The sequence below is a fragment of the Staurois parvus genome, unplaced genomic scaffold (assembly GCF_062004578.1).
Source record: "Staurois parvus isolate SC_StPar_1 unplaced genomic scaffold, SC_StPar_1.0 ptg001466l, whole genome shotgun sequence".
In the NCBI taxonomy this organism is placed as follows: domain Eukaryota; kingdom Metazoa; phylum Chordata; class Amphibia; order Anura; family Ranidae; genus Staurois; species Staurois parvus.
The window spans coordinates 308426-326833 of record NW_028319262.1 but is presented as its reverse complement, the minus strand read 5'-3'; the positions used below and the strand labels follow the sequence as shown (position 1 = coordinate 326833).

The window sequence follows — 18408 nt, the reverse complement described above, 5'->3', positions numbered from 1 at the left end:
ATCAGATTACAATCAGCGAGCAAACCCGCTTACCACGGATACCTCCGCTAGACAGCAGGGAACGTCCTGACGTCACGACATCCAGGGTCTTCCCTACGCGTTTCGTCACAAATTACGTCCTCACGGAGCGGCCCGAGTGTGGCTCCTTGACTAGGACTGGAGGATACGTTTAATAAAAGGTTCCCAGGTGCTGGTTTGATGCTTCTGTTGCAGAGTATTGCTCCCAATCTTGGATATCCCTCTTCAATACAGAGTATTGATTTTGCCACCTGGATACTTCACTGCTCCCAGAGCAACAGCGTTTTTGCTGGTTTTAATTAATCAGCAAAAAGCTCTGGTGAGTTTATTTCTTCTGGTGGTGGATTATGAGCTCAATTATACAAAATATATATTTTTTGCACCAATTTTGAAGAAAAATTTTTGTGCACTAATTTTGAAGTGACTTTATTTATGTGGACTTTTGATTATAGATGTATATTTAGTAATTCACAGCGCATTCCAAATTAATTATAATGTTGTAAAAATAAATCCAGAAATTTATATACTCATAAAAAAATATTTATAAGTTAATTTAGAAAGATCCCATGTTCATTTAATCGAAAAAAGTATCCGTGTCTGTGGTCCACCGACCAACTTCATATAGAATGCTTGCCCTACACTATGGTGTATATTTCTTATTTTGAGGTATCATTGGATTAATAGGAGTTAATCCTTCTTTCTGGATGGAAATTTGGATCTTTGGACTTTTTTGGGCACATGTGGGACTTTTGTTGAATTGGACACTTTAAGATTTATGGACTTTATTTAACTTTATTTATCTGTATGTATATTTATTTATTTTATAGATATTATTTCACAAAAAGGTTTAATATAGTATACTTTCTAGGGAGAAAGTGTGACTTTTTGGTGGGTTCACAGAATAGGAGGTTATTAATTGAGTTGTAGAATGCTTGCCCACCTGACCAATAGACCTATAAAAATATATTTGTCCATAGTCTGGTGTCTCCTCCGCTTGTCATAGGCTCCAGTGTCTCTGGTTGGTCGACAGGTCCTCTTTAAATTATAGGCAACCCTCTGTGCAACTAACAATTCTCAAAGCAGAAAAGAGGCCTCCAATAGCGCAGTAACTTTTTATTATTGATTTTTTAAAACAAAAAAAAATGATAATTAAATAAGCTATAATAAATGAATATTACAATTAATAATAAAAGGTACTGCACCGTTGAAGGACTCTTTTCTTTTTTGAGAATTACGTGCCCCAGAAGACTACGGGGAGGACAACTTCTGCTTCCGATCACCTAGGCGATCGCAGCGGAAGTGGGAGCGGGTACCTGTCAAATTCACTGGATGTAATTGACAGCAGCGGGAGCCAATTGCTCCCGCTGCTGTCGCAGCCAATGAGGAGAGGGAGTCCCGGATTGCCGAGCATTCCATATGTGTTAATGGTGGATCACTGGCACAGGTACATTTGTGATTGGATTGGATTTATCAAAATGAACTTGTGATTGGGACTCCTATATACATTTCTGGATTTATTTTTACAACACTGTAATTAATTGAGTGATGGGTAATCGTTTGGATTTGTTGTGAGTAATTTATGTTTGGTATGGATGAATTTATTATAAATCACTGAATTGTTTTTTACATTGGGAGTAGCGCGACACTATTTATGGTTTGAGAAATACGGGTTGACGTGGGGACACATTATTGGTGTACACAGCAGTTCCAAATTTGATTGAATTTTTTGTCTAGTGTGTGGCAGAGCACAGAAGGTTTGTTTTCATTACACACTGTCCCCAAACTGTTAGTAATCACTACACCCAAAAGAGGTACTAAAGCCAGCTGTATGTGGATCAAAATTTGGCCGCTCCAACGGGTATCAACCGAATTTCAGTCCATGTATGTGCAGGGAGGTTGTACAGAAGTCTTCTGTACAACCACCATGTTGGATTTTCTCCGCTCGATCAGCACTGCAGGCTATAGCCTGTAACAATGATCAGTGTATTCTGATGGCAGGGAAGTCTTGCTGTCAGAATATTAAGGCTTAGCAGGGAGGATTCCCCCATCCACATGGAGTGTGTGGATGGGGGAATCAAGTCAGTTTTTGTTCATGCAGTCCACTGGTTGAACAAAATATGTGCCTGACTCATCTATGGGTTGCCTTAGTCCAAGGTCTGCCTACATCTGGGGACACTGGTGCCAGCCAAATGGAGCCCATCCATGCTCCCCAACTGTCAAAAGCAAAGGGACTGGCCGCACCCTTATGATTCAACGTGAATAAAACTTTATTGTTCTAGAAAAGAATACAGAAGATCTGCCAGACCCACCTCACTCTGGTGCATTTCACCCAAACAGAGCATAGTCGTAGAGAATTCTCTGAACCATGTTTAGATGAACCACACGTAAGTAAGACGGGTCTGGGCGAATGTTCTGCATTCCTTGTCAGGGACAATAAAGTTTTATTCATGCTGATGTAATCAGACTACAGCCCGGCCCTTTGCCTTTGCTCATGTTCATCCTTCTGCCCCTGTAATGGTCACAGTGAAGGACAGTTTCCTCTTCTCCTTGGCAGAGCCAGTACCGCTTTGTGTGTGAAGCCATCTTGAAGGTATATGAAGAAGGGATCGTAAAGTCTCCAAAAACATCACATCATTAATAGAGGAGGAAACATCAAAACGAAGACGCCCGTTCCCCCAAGCCGGGATCGAAGAGTCCTCGCCCGCTCGTCCTGCCCCAGGGGCGTGGCGATCAAGTCAAGGAGATTCGGAAGGACTTTAAAGAATTCAGCACTGTTGCACTTTACGTTGAAACAAACAGAAAATAATAGAATTTCTGAAACTCAACATTTCTCTTTGCTTTGGAAGACGATTTTTTTTTCCCTTTTTATTTTTAAGAAACATTTCAATGAACTGCTTTGCTCAGAACAAATTGAATGACTTTTTTTGTTTCTGTAGCTTTGCTTCTTCTTGTGCCACGATCCCGCCGCCAGGGAGATGAAAAGGTACGCCCCATTGGGGGAAACGATACCACTGGCCTCTCGGGAAAGGACTCGCCTAGACTATGATACGTGTCCGAAGCAGTCACCCCACTGGCAGCAAGCAAGGCTTGAGATCATCGCCCTCTGCATTGTAGGATGTATTGCTGGCCTTTAGTACGACCATACATGATCACTGGATGTACCGGGAGCTTTGGGAGAAAGTCCAGTATGCATGAACTGAAGGAAACGTTACTGCATCATGAGCCTGCAGGATCCTTTGATCAAGGTGCAGTGTGCATTAAAGCTGAACTCCGGGCAGAAATTCCTAATCAGTATTATAAATGTCAGTTCTTACCTTTAATAGATGTCATCTTTTTTTTTTGCAAACAAAGCCGCAGCCACTGATCAATCTGTTTTGAATGCAGCATTTCCAGGGCTCAGTGTTCCTAATATCCTGAATGAAAGACTGGGGGGCCACCATGCCTCTTTTCCCAAGCCACCAGTCCTGTGGTCATGTTACTTACCCTGTATAGTTCATTATTAATAGCAGAGGGGTCATTATATTGCTGTAGTGGGAGGACCCAGGCGTCTCAGACTCCTAGTCTGTCCTGCGTACATGACATACCTTGACTGACAGGCCAGAAGATTTTAGACTGTCCCTCACGCCATGACATTATACCTTGACTGACAAGCCAGGAGACTTCTAGTGTGTCCTGCCCACCATGACATCATACCTTGACTGACAGGCCAGGAGATGTCTAGTGTGTCCTGCCCACCATGACATTATACCTTGACTGACAAGCCAGGAGACTTCTAGTGTGTCCTGCCCACCATGACATCATACCTTGACTAACAGGCCAGGAGACTTCTAGTGTGTCCTGCCCACCATGACATCATACCTTGACTGACAGGCCAGGAGACTTCTAGTGTGTCCTGCCCACCATGACATCATACCTTGACTGACAGGCCAGGAGACTTCTAGTGTGTCCTGCCCACCATGACATCATACCTTGACTGACAGGCCAGGAGACTTCTAGTCTGTCCCCCCCCCCCACCATGACATCATACCTTGACTGAAAGGCCAGGAGATTTTAGACTGTCCCTCCATGACATCATACCGTGACTGGACAGGCCAGGAGACTTCTACTGTGTCCTGCGCACTATGACATCATACCTCGACTGACAGGCCAGGAGACTTTAGACTGTCCCTTCATGACATCATACCTCGACTGACAGACCAGAAGACAGTAGACTGTCCCTTTCTCCATGGCAGTGACTTGACAGGCCAGGAGACTTCTAGTATGTCCCCCCCACCATGACATCATACCTTGACTGACAGGCCAGAAGACTTCTAGTCTGCCCCCCCCCCCCACCATGACATTATACCTTGACTGACAGGCCAGAAGACTTTAGATTGTCCCTCCCTCCATGACTTCATAACGTGACTGGACAGGCCAGGAGATTTCTTCTGTGTCCTGCCCACCATGACATCATACCTTGACTGACAGGCCAGGAGACTTCTAGTCCATCCCTTCCACCAAGACATCATACCGTGACTGGACAGGCCAGGAGACTTCTAGTCTGTCCCCCCCACCATGACATCATACCTCGACTGAAAGGCCAGAAGACTTTAGACTGTCCCTCCCTCCATGCCATCATACCTTGACAGACAGGTCAGGAGATCACTGGTGTTTCATGCCTGTCACAAACCCACCAACATTTATGTCTTTAGCATGCACTTATTCCCATTGCATGATGGGAATTGTAGTATGAACAGTAAAAGGAAGTGGCGTCAGCGCTTCATCGTTCCCTCCTCACTGTGCCCGGGCATAGCTGCATATGAAAATTAAAAGGGTAACTTACGGTAAAACTATGTTCATTTTTTAAATCTAACCTGATATAACAGGAAAAGACAGAATGGGAGCATTTTGGGACAATCCCGGAGTTCAGCTTTAAACAGGGCAGGATGTCTTGTAGAGGGTGCTCATGGTGTCAGAAACTGATCAATTGCTGATGGTGCAGCGACACCCTGTCCTGTGTTTACCGTCCAGAGAGCTGGCTGCATCCTCGATAGTCTATCAGGCACCACCGCTCACTGCTGCACCTTCACATACGGCTACAGTTCTGTTCATTTGCATGAAGGCTCTTTCCCTGCTACCTGGGACCCAAAACGGCAACTTTTAGAGTCCCTAAATGATGTGACCTGTGAGGTAGGAGTATACGATGTAGAAGACACGCAGATCTCTTGACGTGGAAATCTGTGCAAAATAAGAAAAATGTACATATATAATGCAGTCTGTCACGTTACATTAACCCCTTTGTGTCCATCCTCCATCTCCATGCCCTTTCAAGAACACATGACACCGGAAGCATTACAGGGGCTTTCCTGTTCATGTAATCACTGTGATTGGCTGGTCCAGTGATCAAATGAAGAGGAGCCCAATATTATGTCTCCTGATCATCAACAGTAACTGTGAGTTCTTGGTGACAGTGCAGTCACAGTGCTCCCAACACAAAACAGCACAGCTAGCTCTATGTATATATGTGGAATCGCAGAAAAAAGCCCACCGAAATGCCAACAACCGGTGTAAAGGGGTGACACCAGTTTTTGTTGTCCTGAGCAGGGGCAGACTGACCATTTGGAAACTCGGGCACTGCCCGAGGGCCCAGGGTCAGTAGGGGGCCCCATGAGATGCCCCTGGTACCTTTTTCATAGGCTTTTTTGAGTTTGGACAAGGACACAGGGGCCCCATGATCCCCTCTTGCCCGGGGGCCCCTTGAGTTGTCAGTCCGCCCCTGGTCCTGAGTCCACCTGTAGCATAGTTTTATTATCTGTTGATCCTGCCAGTAGTTCAGTTATTTTTTTTCTTTTCTTTAGCAGGGTGACAAGGTTGTTCATTCACACAGCAGTGTTGTCAGGGGAGTCTTACATGGCCTTTAAGTGAGAGAAAAATTAAAAAAAATTAAAGCTTTTTAAGTTATTTATCGTTTAACAATATGAATAAAAGTTGTTGTAAGCACCCCTGTCAGTGTTATATGGTGTATCTCTGTAACTGACACGTAGACTGGACAGCTTGGCCCTTTAAAAGGAATTCAAAAACTATGGATCTACTGGCAGGATCAACAGGCAGTGAAACAAAAACGGCAATGATCGTGACAGGCTGCATCATATAGGTCATTCTTTATTTTATCCAGAGTTCCAAGAACATTGAGAGGAGCACATCTGCCTTTTGGTTGATACATTTCACTAAATATCATGTGCAGTGAGTGGGCCCACCTAGGATGAGTCTCGTATGAGATGGGTGGTCCAATGGTGGACTTATCTGTACAGAGACCTCCAGTGGTGGACTTATCTGTACAGAGATGTACAATGGTGGACTTATCTGTACAGAGACGTCCAATGGTGGACTTATCTGTACAGAGACGTCCAATGGTGGACTTATCTGTACAGAGACGTCCAATGGTGGACTTATCTGTGCAGAGACGTCCAATGGTGGACTTATCTGTACAGAGACGTCCAATGGTAGACTTATCTGTACAGAGACGTCCAATGGTAGACATATCTGTGCAGAGACCTCCAATGGTAGACTTATCTGTACAGAGACGTCCAATGGTGGACTTATCTGTACAGAGACGTCCAATGGTGGACTTATCTGTGCAGAGACGTCCAATGGTGGACTTATCTGTGCAGAGACGTCCAATGGTGGACTTATCTGTGCAGAGACGTCCAATGGTGGACTTATCTGTACAGAGGCCTCCAATGGTGGACTTATCTGTACAGAGGCCTCCAATGGTGGACTTATCTGTACAGAGACGTCCAATGGTGGACTTATCTGTGCAGAGACGTTCAATGGTGGACTTATCTGTACAGAGGCCTCCAATGGTGGACTTATCTGTACAGAGGCCTCCAATGGTAGACTTATCTGTGCAGAGACATCCAGTGGTGGACTTATCTGTGCAGAGACGTCCAATGGTGGACTTATCTGTACAGAGGCCTCCAATGGTGGACATATCTGTACAGAGGCCTCCAATGGTAGACTTATCTGTGCACAGTCCTCCGATGGTGGACTTATCTGTGCGAGACCTACGATGGTGGATTTATCTGCACAGGCATCTCCAATGGCAGATTTATCTGAGCAAGTGCCTCTGATCAAATTAATCAAGGGATAGGCAACATTGGTCAGGTGAGAATTGTATCATATGTTGGATGGTAGAATTATGTTGTCAGGGTGCCAGCTCATTTCTATGGCTTTCTTGACTCTGTGGGTCCAAGCAAAGAAACGTGAAGAACCACGGCCGTAGCGGTCAGTTCCTAGCCGGTCCTGCAATGCAGCGTGTTTCAGAAAGGCAAGTTTGGGGTGCTGACATGGCACGCTTAGTCCATGTCAGATACACATTTCAGTCGGGACACGTATGGACAGATCACAGAAGCCGTGTGCTCACCTCCAGGATTGCTGCGTCCCGTTAGTGTACCCGTCCAATGGACGCATGTAGCCACACCCCCTTTGTTTATAAGACATTTCTGGTCTAAATAATTTCTATGATGAAACGTTAGAATTTAAAGACCAACTCCATCCTTAAGAACCATGACCTCAAAATGACAGCCAGTGCATGGCGGACTTCCTGTCCTGTCACCCCATAGAGGAAAGCTGTGCCCTCTGATTATAAATGTCTCATTTCCTGCCCTCATATGAGGACTTATGGATTCAGGAGCTGTGAATAATTTTAGCAACCCTTATGCTTCATTCATAGAACGTCATCTACTGGATTGGGCTTGGAATGGTCCTAAACTGATTGTTTTCAGCTTTGGGTAGGTTGTAGTAGGCCAAATCCCTTCAAGCTTCTTATATCTCTTAGAGACTTGAACAAATACATTTCCCCACAGCAGTTTGTCTCTGCCTCTCCCACAATGGTGAGGTTCCCCACAAGAGTTTGTGTCTCTGCCCCTCCCACAATGGTGAGATTTCCCTGCACCTGTTTGTATCTATGCCCCTCCCACAATGGTGAGATTTCCCTGCACCTGTTTGTATCTATGCCCCTCCCACATTGGTGAGATTTCCCCGCAGCACCTTTAGCCGCCCCTCCCACAGCAGCTTGTGTCTCTGCCCCTCCCACAATACTGAGATTTCCCTGCACCGGTTTGTATTAATGCCCCTCCCACATTGGTGAGATTTCCCCACAGCAGCTTGTACCTGCCCCTCCCACAACAGTTTGTGTCTCTGCCCTTGCCACAGTGGTGAGATTTCCCTGCAGCACTTTGTGTCTTTGCCCATTTCACAATGCTTCCCACAAGAGTTTGTCTCTGCCCCTCCCACAATGACATTTCCCACAATAGTTTGTGTCTCTGCCCCTCCCACAATGACATTTCCCACAATAGTTTGTGTCTCTGCCCCTCCCACAATGATGACATTTCCCCACAATAGTTTGTGTCTCTGCCCCTCCCACAATGACATTTCCCACAATAGTTTGTGTCTCTGCCCCTCCCACAATGGTGAGATTTCCCTGCAGCACTTTGTGTCTCCGCCCTCCCATAATGGTGAGATTTTCCTGCAACAGTGTGTGTCTCTGCTCCTCCCCATGATGGTGAGATTTCCCCCCCCCCTCCATGTTCTCTGCCCCTCCCACAATGGTAAGATTCCCCCCCCCATGTTATCTGCCCCTCCCACAATGATGAGATTTCCCCCCCCCCATGTTTTCTGCCCCTCCCACAATGGTGAGATTACCCCCCTCTCCATGTTCTCTGCCCCTCTCACAATGATGAGATTCCCCCCTCTCCATGTTCTCTGCCCCTCTCACAATGATGAGATTCCCCCCTCTCCATGTTCTCTGCCCCTCCCACAGTGATGAGATTCCCCACAGCATTTTGTGTCTCTGCCCCTCCCACAATGGTGAGAGTTCCCCGCAACAGTGTGTGTCTCTGCCCCTGCCACAGCAGTTTGTGCCTCTGCTCCTCCCCACAATGGTAAGATTCCCCCCCCATGTACTCTGCCCCTCCTACAATGGGAAGATCCCCCCATGTTCTCTGCCCCTCCCACAATGGTGAGATTCCCCCCATGTTCTCTCCCCCATGTTCTCTGCCCCTCCCACAATGGTGTGATTCCCCCCCATGTTCTCTGCCCCTCCCACAATGGTGAGATTCCCCCCATGTTCTCTGCCCCTCCCACAATGGTGAGATTTCCCCCCCATGTTTTCTGCCCCTCCCACAATGGTGAGATTCCCCCCCCCCATGTTCTCTGCACCTCCCACATTGGTGAGATTCCCCATAGCACTTTGTGTGCCTGCCCTTCCCAGTCCATAATGAAGATGTCACCTTCTCACAAACAGTTCATTCGGTGTCATGAGGGATGAAAACAGGAATTCCGGTGGGGAGATCTGACTGCTGGAGTTCCCTGGACATATAAGAAGCCAACATTTCATTGACCTTACCATACATATGGGTCTCAGGTGGAGTTGGCCTTTAATTCTTCATTTCCACCCCCGGTATACTTCAAAGCCCCGTTCGGGCCGTCCGATATCTTTCACAATCGCTGTGTCGATCCCGAGCTCGGTTGTACCTGTCTGTTGTCGTTGCGATATTTTCTAACCGATCGTCCAGCATGTCGGTGTCAGACGTTTAATCGTCGCGCTCTCTCTGTTCCAGTCCAGCCGGCCTTGTGTTCTCTTTTTGTTTCCTTTGCGCAGCCTGGTAGACCTGTCACTTTTAAATATTCAACTAGATATATATATATATGTATACGTCTGTCTGTAGAATGTTCCAGATCACAGGTTCAGCTTTTTGGGGGATCTCCCACCTTCATACGATGCAGCGGTTTGGCAGACTGCGGCACGCGTTCTCCAATCGGCTGAGCCGTGGCGCGGTCTCGAATCGGCTGAGCCGTGGAGTGGTCTCGAATCGGCTGAGCCGTAGCGCGGTCTCGAATCGGCTGAGCCGTGGCATGGTCTCCAATCGGCTGAGCCGTGGCGCGGTCTCCAATCGGCTGAGCCGTGGCATGGTCTCCAATCGGCTGAGCCGTGGCGCGGTCTCCAATCGGCTGAGCCGTGGCATGGTCTCCAATCGGCTGAGCCGTGGCGCGGTCTCTAATCGGCTGAGCCGTGGCGCGGTCTCCAATCGGCTGAGCCGTGGCTCGGTCTCCAATCGGCTGAGCCGTGGCGCGGTCTCCAATCGGCTGAGCCGTGGCGCGGTCTCCAATCGGCTGAGCCGTGGCGCGGTCTCCAATCGGCTGAGCCGTGGCTCGGTCTCCAATCGGCTGAGCCGTGGCGCGGTCTCCAATCGGCTGAGCCGTGGCGCGGTCTCCAATCAGCTGAGCCGTGGCTCGGTCTGCAGAGTTGCTGCGACATTTGTATGCGACGGGTCCTCTTATCACCGGGCTTCATACTGAGCAGGAGTGCCGATGCGACTCGCACGCTGGGGCGTTTCTTCTCCTTCACCAGGAGTTTGTAAACGCACTAAAGAAAACGATTGGCTACATTTCATACTGAGGTATGGGGCTGACGTGTGTTTATTATTAACTGTGTGTCCAGCCAAAACTTTCTTTTTTTTTTGTTTTCAATCTGCATATACTTTACTTTTGGTTCATCACAACCTCCCTCATCGATATGCTGATGATATTTTTTAATAAAACCCTTCTATTTGTAATACATCCCATATTTTAGACTGACTGATGTCATCACTGCGTCTCTGTGCTTCTCTATACAATGCAGGCAGATCGTGATTGGTGGAAGGGGCTGGCAGGGTGCTGGACTGAAAACATCTCAGCACCCTGCTTCAGTGCTCCTCTCAAGGGCCCCCCAGGCCTGATGCAAGCAGTGGAAGGTGTTATCTATCTATTCAGTCGTATCCGACCCGTATGGACTGTCACTCGTAAGCGACTTTTTTCCATGAATTCTCTTAGCAATTATTTTACAGGATAGGTTGCCAGGTCTTTCCCCAACCCCCACCATGCAGGAGATCCCACATGGCCAGGGATTAAACTAGGACAATTAACCTACCAGCATGTCTTTGGAGTGTGGGAGGAAACCGGAGTACCCGGAGGAAACCTACGCGAACACGCAAACTCCATGCAGGAGGCGCCATGGTTGGGAATTGAACCCATCACCCAATTACTGCAAGGCTAACCACTAAGCCACTGTGCCGCCCAGGGAGGTGTTATGCAATTATCTAAATACCTTGGAGGGTGGGTGTCAAGTCTGGAGGAGTGGGCGTTCCTAAGCGAGTTGTATTTGCACACAGCTATCCCTAGGTGGCACCCCTACGCAGGGGAAACCGCAGCGCACTTTTGCACGCATCAAAGCACCTGGTGTCGCAGAACCGTGCGGTTTGGTGTGGCTTGATTTTATAAAACCGCCCGGGGAGTTCTTTCGCCTTTGAAATGAATGGGCTGCCCTACATGCAGAATGCAGCTGCACAGATGTAAATGGATTCAGGCTCCGTTCACGCCGCTGTGACCCCCAAAATCGCTTCCATTGCAGCTTTGCATTGTGATTTGACGCGACTTCGATGTTTTGCGACTTCAGCCCTGAAGTTGCAGCCAAAGATACTACAACCTTGTGACTTTTGTGATTGTAACCTCCCTAGCGGTCTGATTATGTCAGTATTTCTGTGCTCAAAGCGGTACTTTTTTGCATGGAAATATGTATTTTTATTATTGTAGGCCTGTCATTTTTAGGAATAACTCCCTGAAATCTGTCCGAACAAGAGTCTAGTAAACATCCCGGGGAGGATAAAACTTGAAACACGAAATCATAAATTATAATTTAATAAATAATCATAAAAAATAATAATATAATTATAATAAATTTATTTCAATAATATAATCAAACCAAAAACACTGAAATGTGAAATAGAGCGCCAAGTTCGCACATCGCTGAGCAAAGTCGCAGAATCGTTTTCAGTGTCTGATGAGGAATTTCCCCCACCAATCATTATCACCCAATTCTGCAAGTGGTTCTGATTTACTATCGCTGTTCTCTAGCCGCTCTAAAACCGCGTCTGACCTAAAGGGACGCTTTTTGGACGCCATGGACGTTTCTCAGTTTCCAGGCAGAAAGAACAGTAAAAATGCAGGCAGGGCGCCGGACAAAGCACTCGGGACAAAATGTATGTGAAATGGTTTGATACAGGAATGTTTGTTTTAGTGAATGTCGCTTTTACAACTTTCAAATGTCCCGCCAGTTCCATCCCCCGTACGTCCCGACGTCGCAGGGAACGGAACCCGAAGACAGATGTCGGCATCGGCCGGAGGTTATTACAGGGGACACTGCAGGAGGGACATCGCGGGAGCGCAGGACAAGGTAAGTGAAGAAGGGATCCTAAGCCTAAGGACTGGTAAGCTGCAACATAACACATTTTTGGTTTTGGGTTTAGTAACATTTTAGGGGTTATTTCCTAAAACTGGAGGGTGCAAATTCTGCTGCAGCTGTGCATAGACACCAAGAAGCTTCCAGGTGTTATTGTCTAAACTTAAAATGTTACTAAACCCTTTGAGAGGGAGCATGTGATCAGCGCAGGGCCAATCAGCACTGTCCGGACAGAGGGTCAGGGGTTATGCAGCCTCATAGGACAGTCAGAGGAGAATGAAAACTCCTCCTACAAGCTTTAACCAGTGCTCTGCTGGACACTGACAGAAGTCACAAGACTGCTATATACTGCTGATGAGAAAAGGTATTTAGCAATTTATATTTACTAAAATAATTCCATTTCTCTGTACTGTGGGAGACCGGATATATTGAATGCGGGGTCCGGGGAGACCAGATATAGCGAATGCAGGCTCCGGGGAGAGCGGATATAATAATTGCAAGGTCCGGGGGGAGAGCGGATATAGTGAATGCAGGGTCCGGGGAGACCGGATATAGTGAATGCGGGGTCCTGGGAGACCGGATATAGTGAATGGGGGGTCCGGGGAGACCGGATATAGTGAATGCAGGGTCCGGGGAGACCGGATATAGTGAATGCGGGGTCCGGGGAGACCAGATATAGTGAATGGGGGGTCCGGGGAGAGCGGATATAGTGAATGCAGGGTCCGGGGAGACCGGATATAGTGAATGCGGGGTCCGGGGAGACCGGATATAGTGAATGCAGGGTCCGGGGAGACCGGATATACTGAATGCAGGGTCCGGGGAGAGCGGATATAGTGAATGCAGGGTCCGGGGAGAGCGGATATAGTGAATGCAGGGTCCGGGGAGAGCGGATATAGTGAATGCAGGGTCCGGGGAGACCGGATATAGTGAATGCAGGGTCCGGGAAGACCGGATATAGTGAATGCAGGGTCCGGGGAGACCAGATATAGTGAATGCAGGGTCCGGGGAGAGCGGATATAGTGAATGTAGGGTCCAGGGTTTAGTAACACTTTAATTGAACAAGCTGACGATAGAAGCTGAACCCCCTCTGCACATGCTCACCTTTGCTTTAACTCCCCCATCATTGTGTTCATCCTCCAGAAAAAAAGAAAGTGGTTTTGTGTGAGCTCCAGGTCATTCTAATCAGAGCTTACACAAGGCTGAGGACTCACCCCATGTGATAGTAGTAGGCCAATCACAAAGCTCCAATGCTGTCACATGGAGAAAGTCAAGTACCAGAGATTTGTTTTGCTCCAGGAATCGGGGAGGAGCACAGGGTAGGTGAGTATGTGCTGCCTGGGATGGGGTTTGGTGGAATTAAGGCGCTACCTGGGCAAAGCCATGATTTGCATGGGGGGGGGGGGGTCATACAGCCCCTGTGAAAAATCCTCCCCTGGGAGCCACAGCTGCAGCATCCATAGACATCAATTGCAGGATGCGGCTGTATGCAGGCACACCAACACTTGCGCACGGTTGTTGTTCATCCATGTACATGTTATGTACCAGTATAAGAAGCATAAATCATTGTCTGTACAAAAACCTCACTAAATGTATGAGAAAAAAAAAAAACACAGTGCCCCAGCGTGCGAGTCTCTTCAATTCCATCTTCAGTCCTTTTCGGTAGAATTTTGGAGAGGGAAAGATTTTCTTCCCCTTGTTGTCTGTGAGATTGCTCCCCCCCCCTCACTTCCTGTCCTGGTGACAACCGTCAGGAAGTGAAAGGAAATCTCACCTGTGGGGACACAGAAAAAAGAAATCAGTTTGGCTGGAGTTTTGCTTAAATATGACAGCGCACAAAACCCCCCCCCCCCCCCCCCCCCCCCCCCCGTCTGACTTGTTCTGACTTGCTCTGACTTGTTATAGAACAGCCCGTCCTCCGCTTCCGATCCATCGCAAAACTTCCGCAGTCCCTTGTTACAGGGAGAGGTGGGGGGGGGGGGGCAATCAGCGCCTCCCCCACATGGCGTTTCCGTTATTACCGTAAAACCGCGTCTGAAACTTTTCGATTTTAGAGACCAGCTCCTCCCTACCCTGCGCTCCTCACTGCCGCCCCTTACCCCCTGCTCATCGCTGGTTTCAGGAATCCCAGGAACGGAGGAAAATGTGAATTTTTATGAGATAAATTGTGTTTTATATGTACAGCTTTCTGAGAAATCATTGAATTGTGGATGTACTTCTGATTCAAGGAAAAAATCTAAATATATATATATATATATATATATATATATATATATATAAAATTGCAGAAGAGATTTTTGTTTTGTTTGAGATGAATTTGAGTCTACCTGTACCGCCGTCTTGTTCAATCTTTTTGTTTTTTGAGTGTTTATTTAAATGTTTGACTTTTTTTGTTTTATCTTTTTTTTTTTTTTTTTTTTTAATTTATTTCCAACAATGCAAATGATCTGCAATTCATTGGTGCCATTTCCAATCCATATCATTGCCGTACTCAACAATGCAAATAAAGAGTTTATTCTGGGATGTTATACAGCACGAGATTAAAAGAGAAAAAAAAAAAACTTCTCACATAACAACGCGTGTTTCAGCCGGTGTGTTTGTTCCAGGCGAAGGAAAGTATTTAAAGTCGTGTTAAACCCAAAAGCAAATATTAGTTTTCTTTTTTTTTAAGGCTTTCTTTTATTTTAATCTGGTAATCCTGCCAGTAAGTCTGTTGTTTTTTCAGCAGAACAAGCTCTCCTGCAGTTACAGCGATAGAGCAAACCATTTAACACTGACAGGGGTGCTTATAATGATCAGTTTTTATGATCAGTTTGTTGGGTAAGGTATGTCTTTTTGCTGATGACACAAAGGTGTGTAATAGGGTTGATATCCCTAGAGGTGCCTGTAACGGGGAACATGATTTGCATTGCTGGAAGATTGGTCAAAAAAGTGGAAATTGCAGTTCAATGTTTCTAAATGTAAAATAATGCACCTAGGGAAAAAGAATCCCTCGGGAGAGTACAACATTGGGGGTACAGTGTTGGTCAGCACTACAGAGGAAAAGGACTTGGGGGTACTTATGTCAGATGGTTGAAAAATGAGAAAGCAGTGTGACCAGACAGTGGGGGAAGTGAATAGGATTCTAGGATGTATCACTAGAGGGGTCACCGGCAGGAGGAGGAGGTCCTGATTCCTGTATATAGATCTATATATCACTAGAGGGGTCACCAGCAGGAGGAAGGAGGTCCTGATTCCTTTATATAGATCTTTATATCACTAGAGGGGTCACCAGCAGGAGGAAGGAGGTCCTGATTCCTCTATATAGATCTTTATATCACTAGAGGGGTCACCGGCAGGAGGAAGGAGGTCCTGATTCCTCTATATAGGTCCTATCACTAGAGGGGTCACCGACAGGAGGAAGGAGGTCCTGATTCCTCTATATAGATCTTTATATCACTAGAGGGGTCACTGGCAGGAGGAAGGAGGTCCCGATTCCTTTATGTAGATCTTTATATCACTAGAGGGGTCACCAGCAGGAGGAAGGTGGTCCTGATTCCTCTATATAGATCTTTATATCACTAGAGGGGTCACCGACAGGAGGAAGGAGGTCCTGATTCCTCTATATAGATCTTTAGTTACACCTCATCTAGAATACTATGACCAGTTCTCGAGAAGTCACTTACAAAAAGATATTGATAAGATAGATCGAGTCCACAGATGGGTAACAAAAATGGGGAAAGGTCTGGAGGATAAAACATCAGGAGCGACTTCAGGAACTTAACATGTCCAGTCTGGAGGAAAGACAGGAAAGGACATTTTTTGGTTTTGGGTTTAATATTGCTTTAAATCAGAAATCCAGGTCTGGATATTGTTACATGGTTACATTGACCCATCCTGGACCATCTATGAATATACAATACCAGTCCGATGCACCCGGAAGCTGGAAATCACTCAAGTAGACACTGCTACTACACTGCTACTACACTGCTACTACAGCGATCTCCACTAGCTTCTGTGTCCTGTGCTGAGCAGCTGCCCTGCTTCATTGTGGACTCAAAAGGGCGCCACTTGACATGGGCACTGTTCAGAAAATTCTTTGCATGCTCTCATTGAATGCAAATCATTCTCTGATTGGATGAGTTGGAGAGTGTGATGTCACCGCCACACCTCATCCAATCAGAGAACGCTTTGCTTTCATTCAGGAAATAAAAATAATTTTCTGAATGGTGCCTGTGCCAAGCAGCCACCCTTCTAGGTTCACAATGCAGCAGGGAAGCCAATCGGCATGGGACATGGAAGCTAGTGGAGATGACTGGAGCAGCGGTGTCTACTTCACTGATTTCCAGCCTCCAGGGGCATCGGCCAGGTATGATAGCTACATTGATACAAGCTGGAACAATGTAACTGTATAAAATACCTGGGAAGTATGACTAAAGGCTCCTGTAGGACAGTCTATATCAATCCCGAACAGGGGCGGGCTGACAACTCATGGGGCCCCCGGGCAATAGGGGATCATGGGGCCCCTGTGTCCTTGCCCAAACTCAAAAAAGCCTATGAAAAAGGTACCAGGGGCATCTCATGGAGCCCCCTACTGACCCCGGGCCCTCGGGCAGTGCCCGAGTTTCCAAATGGTCAGTCCGCCCCTGATCCCGAATCCAATTACCAACACAATACTTCCTTTACTTTCCCTTACTGACCCAAATCCTCCCAACCAGCCCATGTGAGATAAGGAAACGAAGTGGCCTCGGCTCCGTGACTAAGCACAGGTGAGTGGGGTGAAATGCGTCAGCGGTTTGTGGTTTGCGGAGGGGTGACAGCTGGGGCCACTTATTATTCTCATCTACCGTGGGCCGGTCAGGAGATCTGTGTCCTCATCACTTGAATGCTTGACATGGAGTTAGTCTGGACGCCGGCACCCGTGTTCCTGGAGACCAAAGGGAAAGTATCTCTATTCCCGCTTCAGAGCGGCACTCCAAGTTTTTTCTTTTCAGGTCACGATGAGCCAGATCCTCTGTCATTGGTGTCTCACACACTCCCCCTCCCAGACTCTGCAAATTACAGTGGAAGGTTCCAGTAACAGAGGCAGTGCTGTCAATCAAGAAAGCTAGGTGCTACCGGGTGCTGATTGACAGGCAATGCTGAGAATCATTCCCCCCGCAACGTCTCATCCGGTAGTAGCGCTGAGCTGCGGAGGGGGCAGGAGAAGCTGGCTCAGGCTCTCCGCGGATCACTGAGACCAGGTGCCGGTCCAGGCTTCTCGGTGGATCCCGACCTTAAGGTTGGGTTCTTTCCCCAGCCTGGAACGGCTGAGTTATGTCAGCTGAGAGCAGCTGAAAATGGGTCGCGGGCGTGCAGAACGAACTGCACTCCAATGATCCACAGAAGTACAGTCAAACAAGCTTTGGCTGTACGTCTCCTTTAAGAACTGTTGGTTAAACATCAAATGCTGGCTAATTGTTGTAGTGAGAGGAGCAAACAATCAGCAAAATCTATCCAGTAGCTGTATACCCAATCCCTAAACTCTCATTTTGACTTTAATATGTAAATGTTGCTACAGAATTCATTTTTTATTATAGGTTTCTTTTTCTACTTAAAATAGGTCTTTGGGCCAAGCTGGCTGGTCGAGACCTTCTTCAGGGAAATTAGCCGGAGCAGGCCAAGCTGGCTGGTCGAGACCACCTTCAGGGGATTTAGCCAGTGCAGGCCAAGCTGGCTGGTCGAGACCTTCAGGGATTTAGCCGGTGCAGGCCAAGCTGGCTGGTCGAGATCTTCAGGGAAATTAGCCAGGGCAGGCCAAGCTGGTCACAGAATTCGGTGAGAAGTCCTAACTAGTTGCCGGGCCAAGCTGGCCCAAATATACAGCATCTACAATATACTGCAGTAGTATTGGATACATACAGTATGTGCTAATGTGTTCCGGCAGCGGTACTGGCAACTAACGGTCTGCTGCCAGAACTAGAGTCAGACTGAATGCTTCTGTGTCATTCAGGAGAGCCTTTCTCTCATTGGCCAAGGTGAAAAAGCAGGCGGATACTGTTATAATCTCCACCTTGTATTTATTGTTAAAAATACAAGATTCATCCTGAGTGGAGAAGCATTCAGCCCAACTCCGTATAGTTCCGGCACCAGTACAGCGACTTCCGCACAGTGGTACT

The 18408-nt window shown here is 47.1% G+C and overlaps 1 protein-coding gene across 1 annotated transcript in view; it reads left to right on the top strand.

Moving 5' to 3' along the window:
* The window catches only part of PTPN4 (protein tyrosine phosphatase non-receptor type 4), a 209816-nt gene extending 195017 nt beyond the window's left edge, over positions 1-14799 (top strand). Inside the window, exon 27 of the mRNA XM_089662397.1 lies at positions 2573-14799. Within this exon, the coding sequence (XP_089518523.1) occupies positions 2573-2656 (84 nt within the window). The 3' untranslated portion in view covers positions 2657-14799. The remainder of the gene's footprint in view (positions 1-2572) is intronic.
* Positions 14800-18408: the final 3609 nt, after the last annotated feature.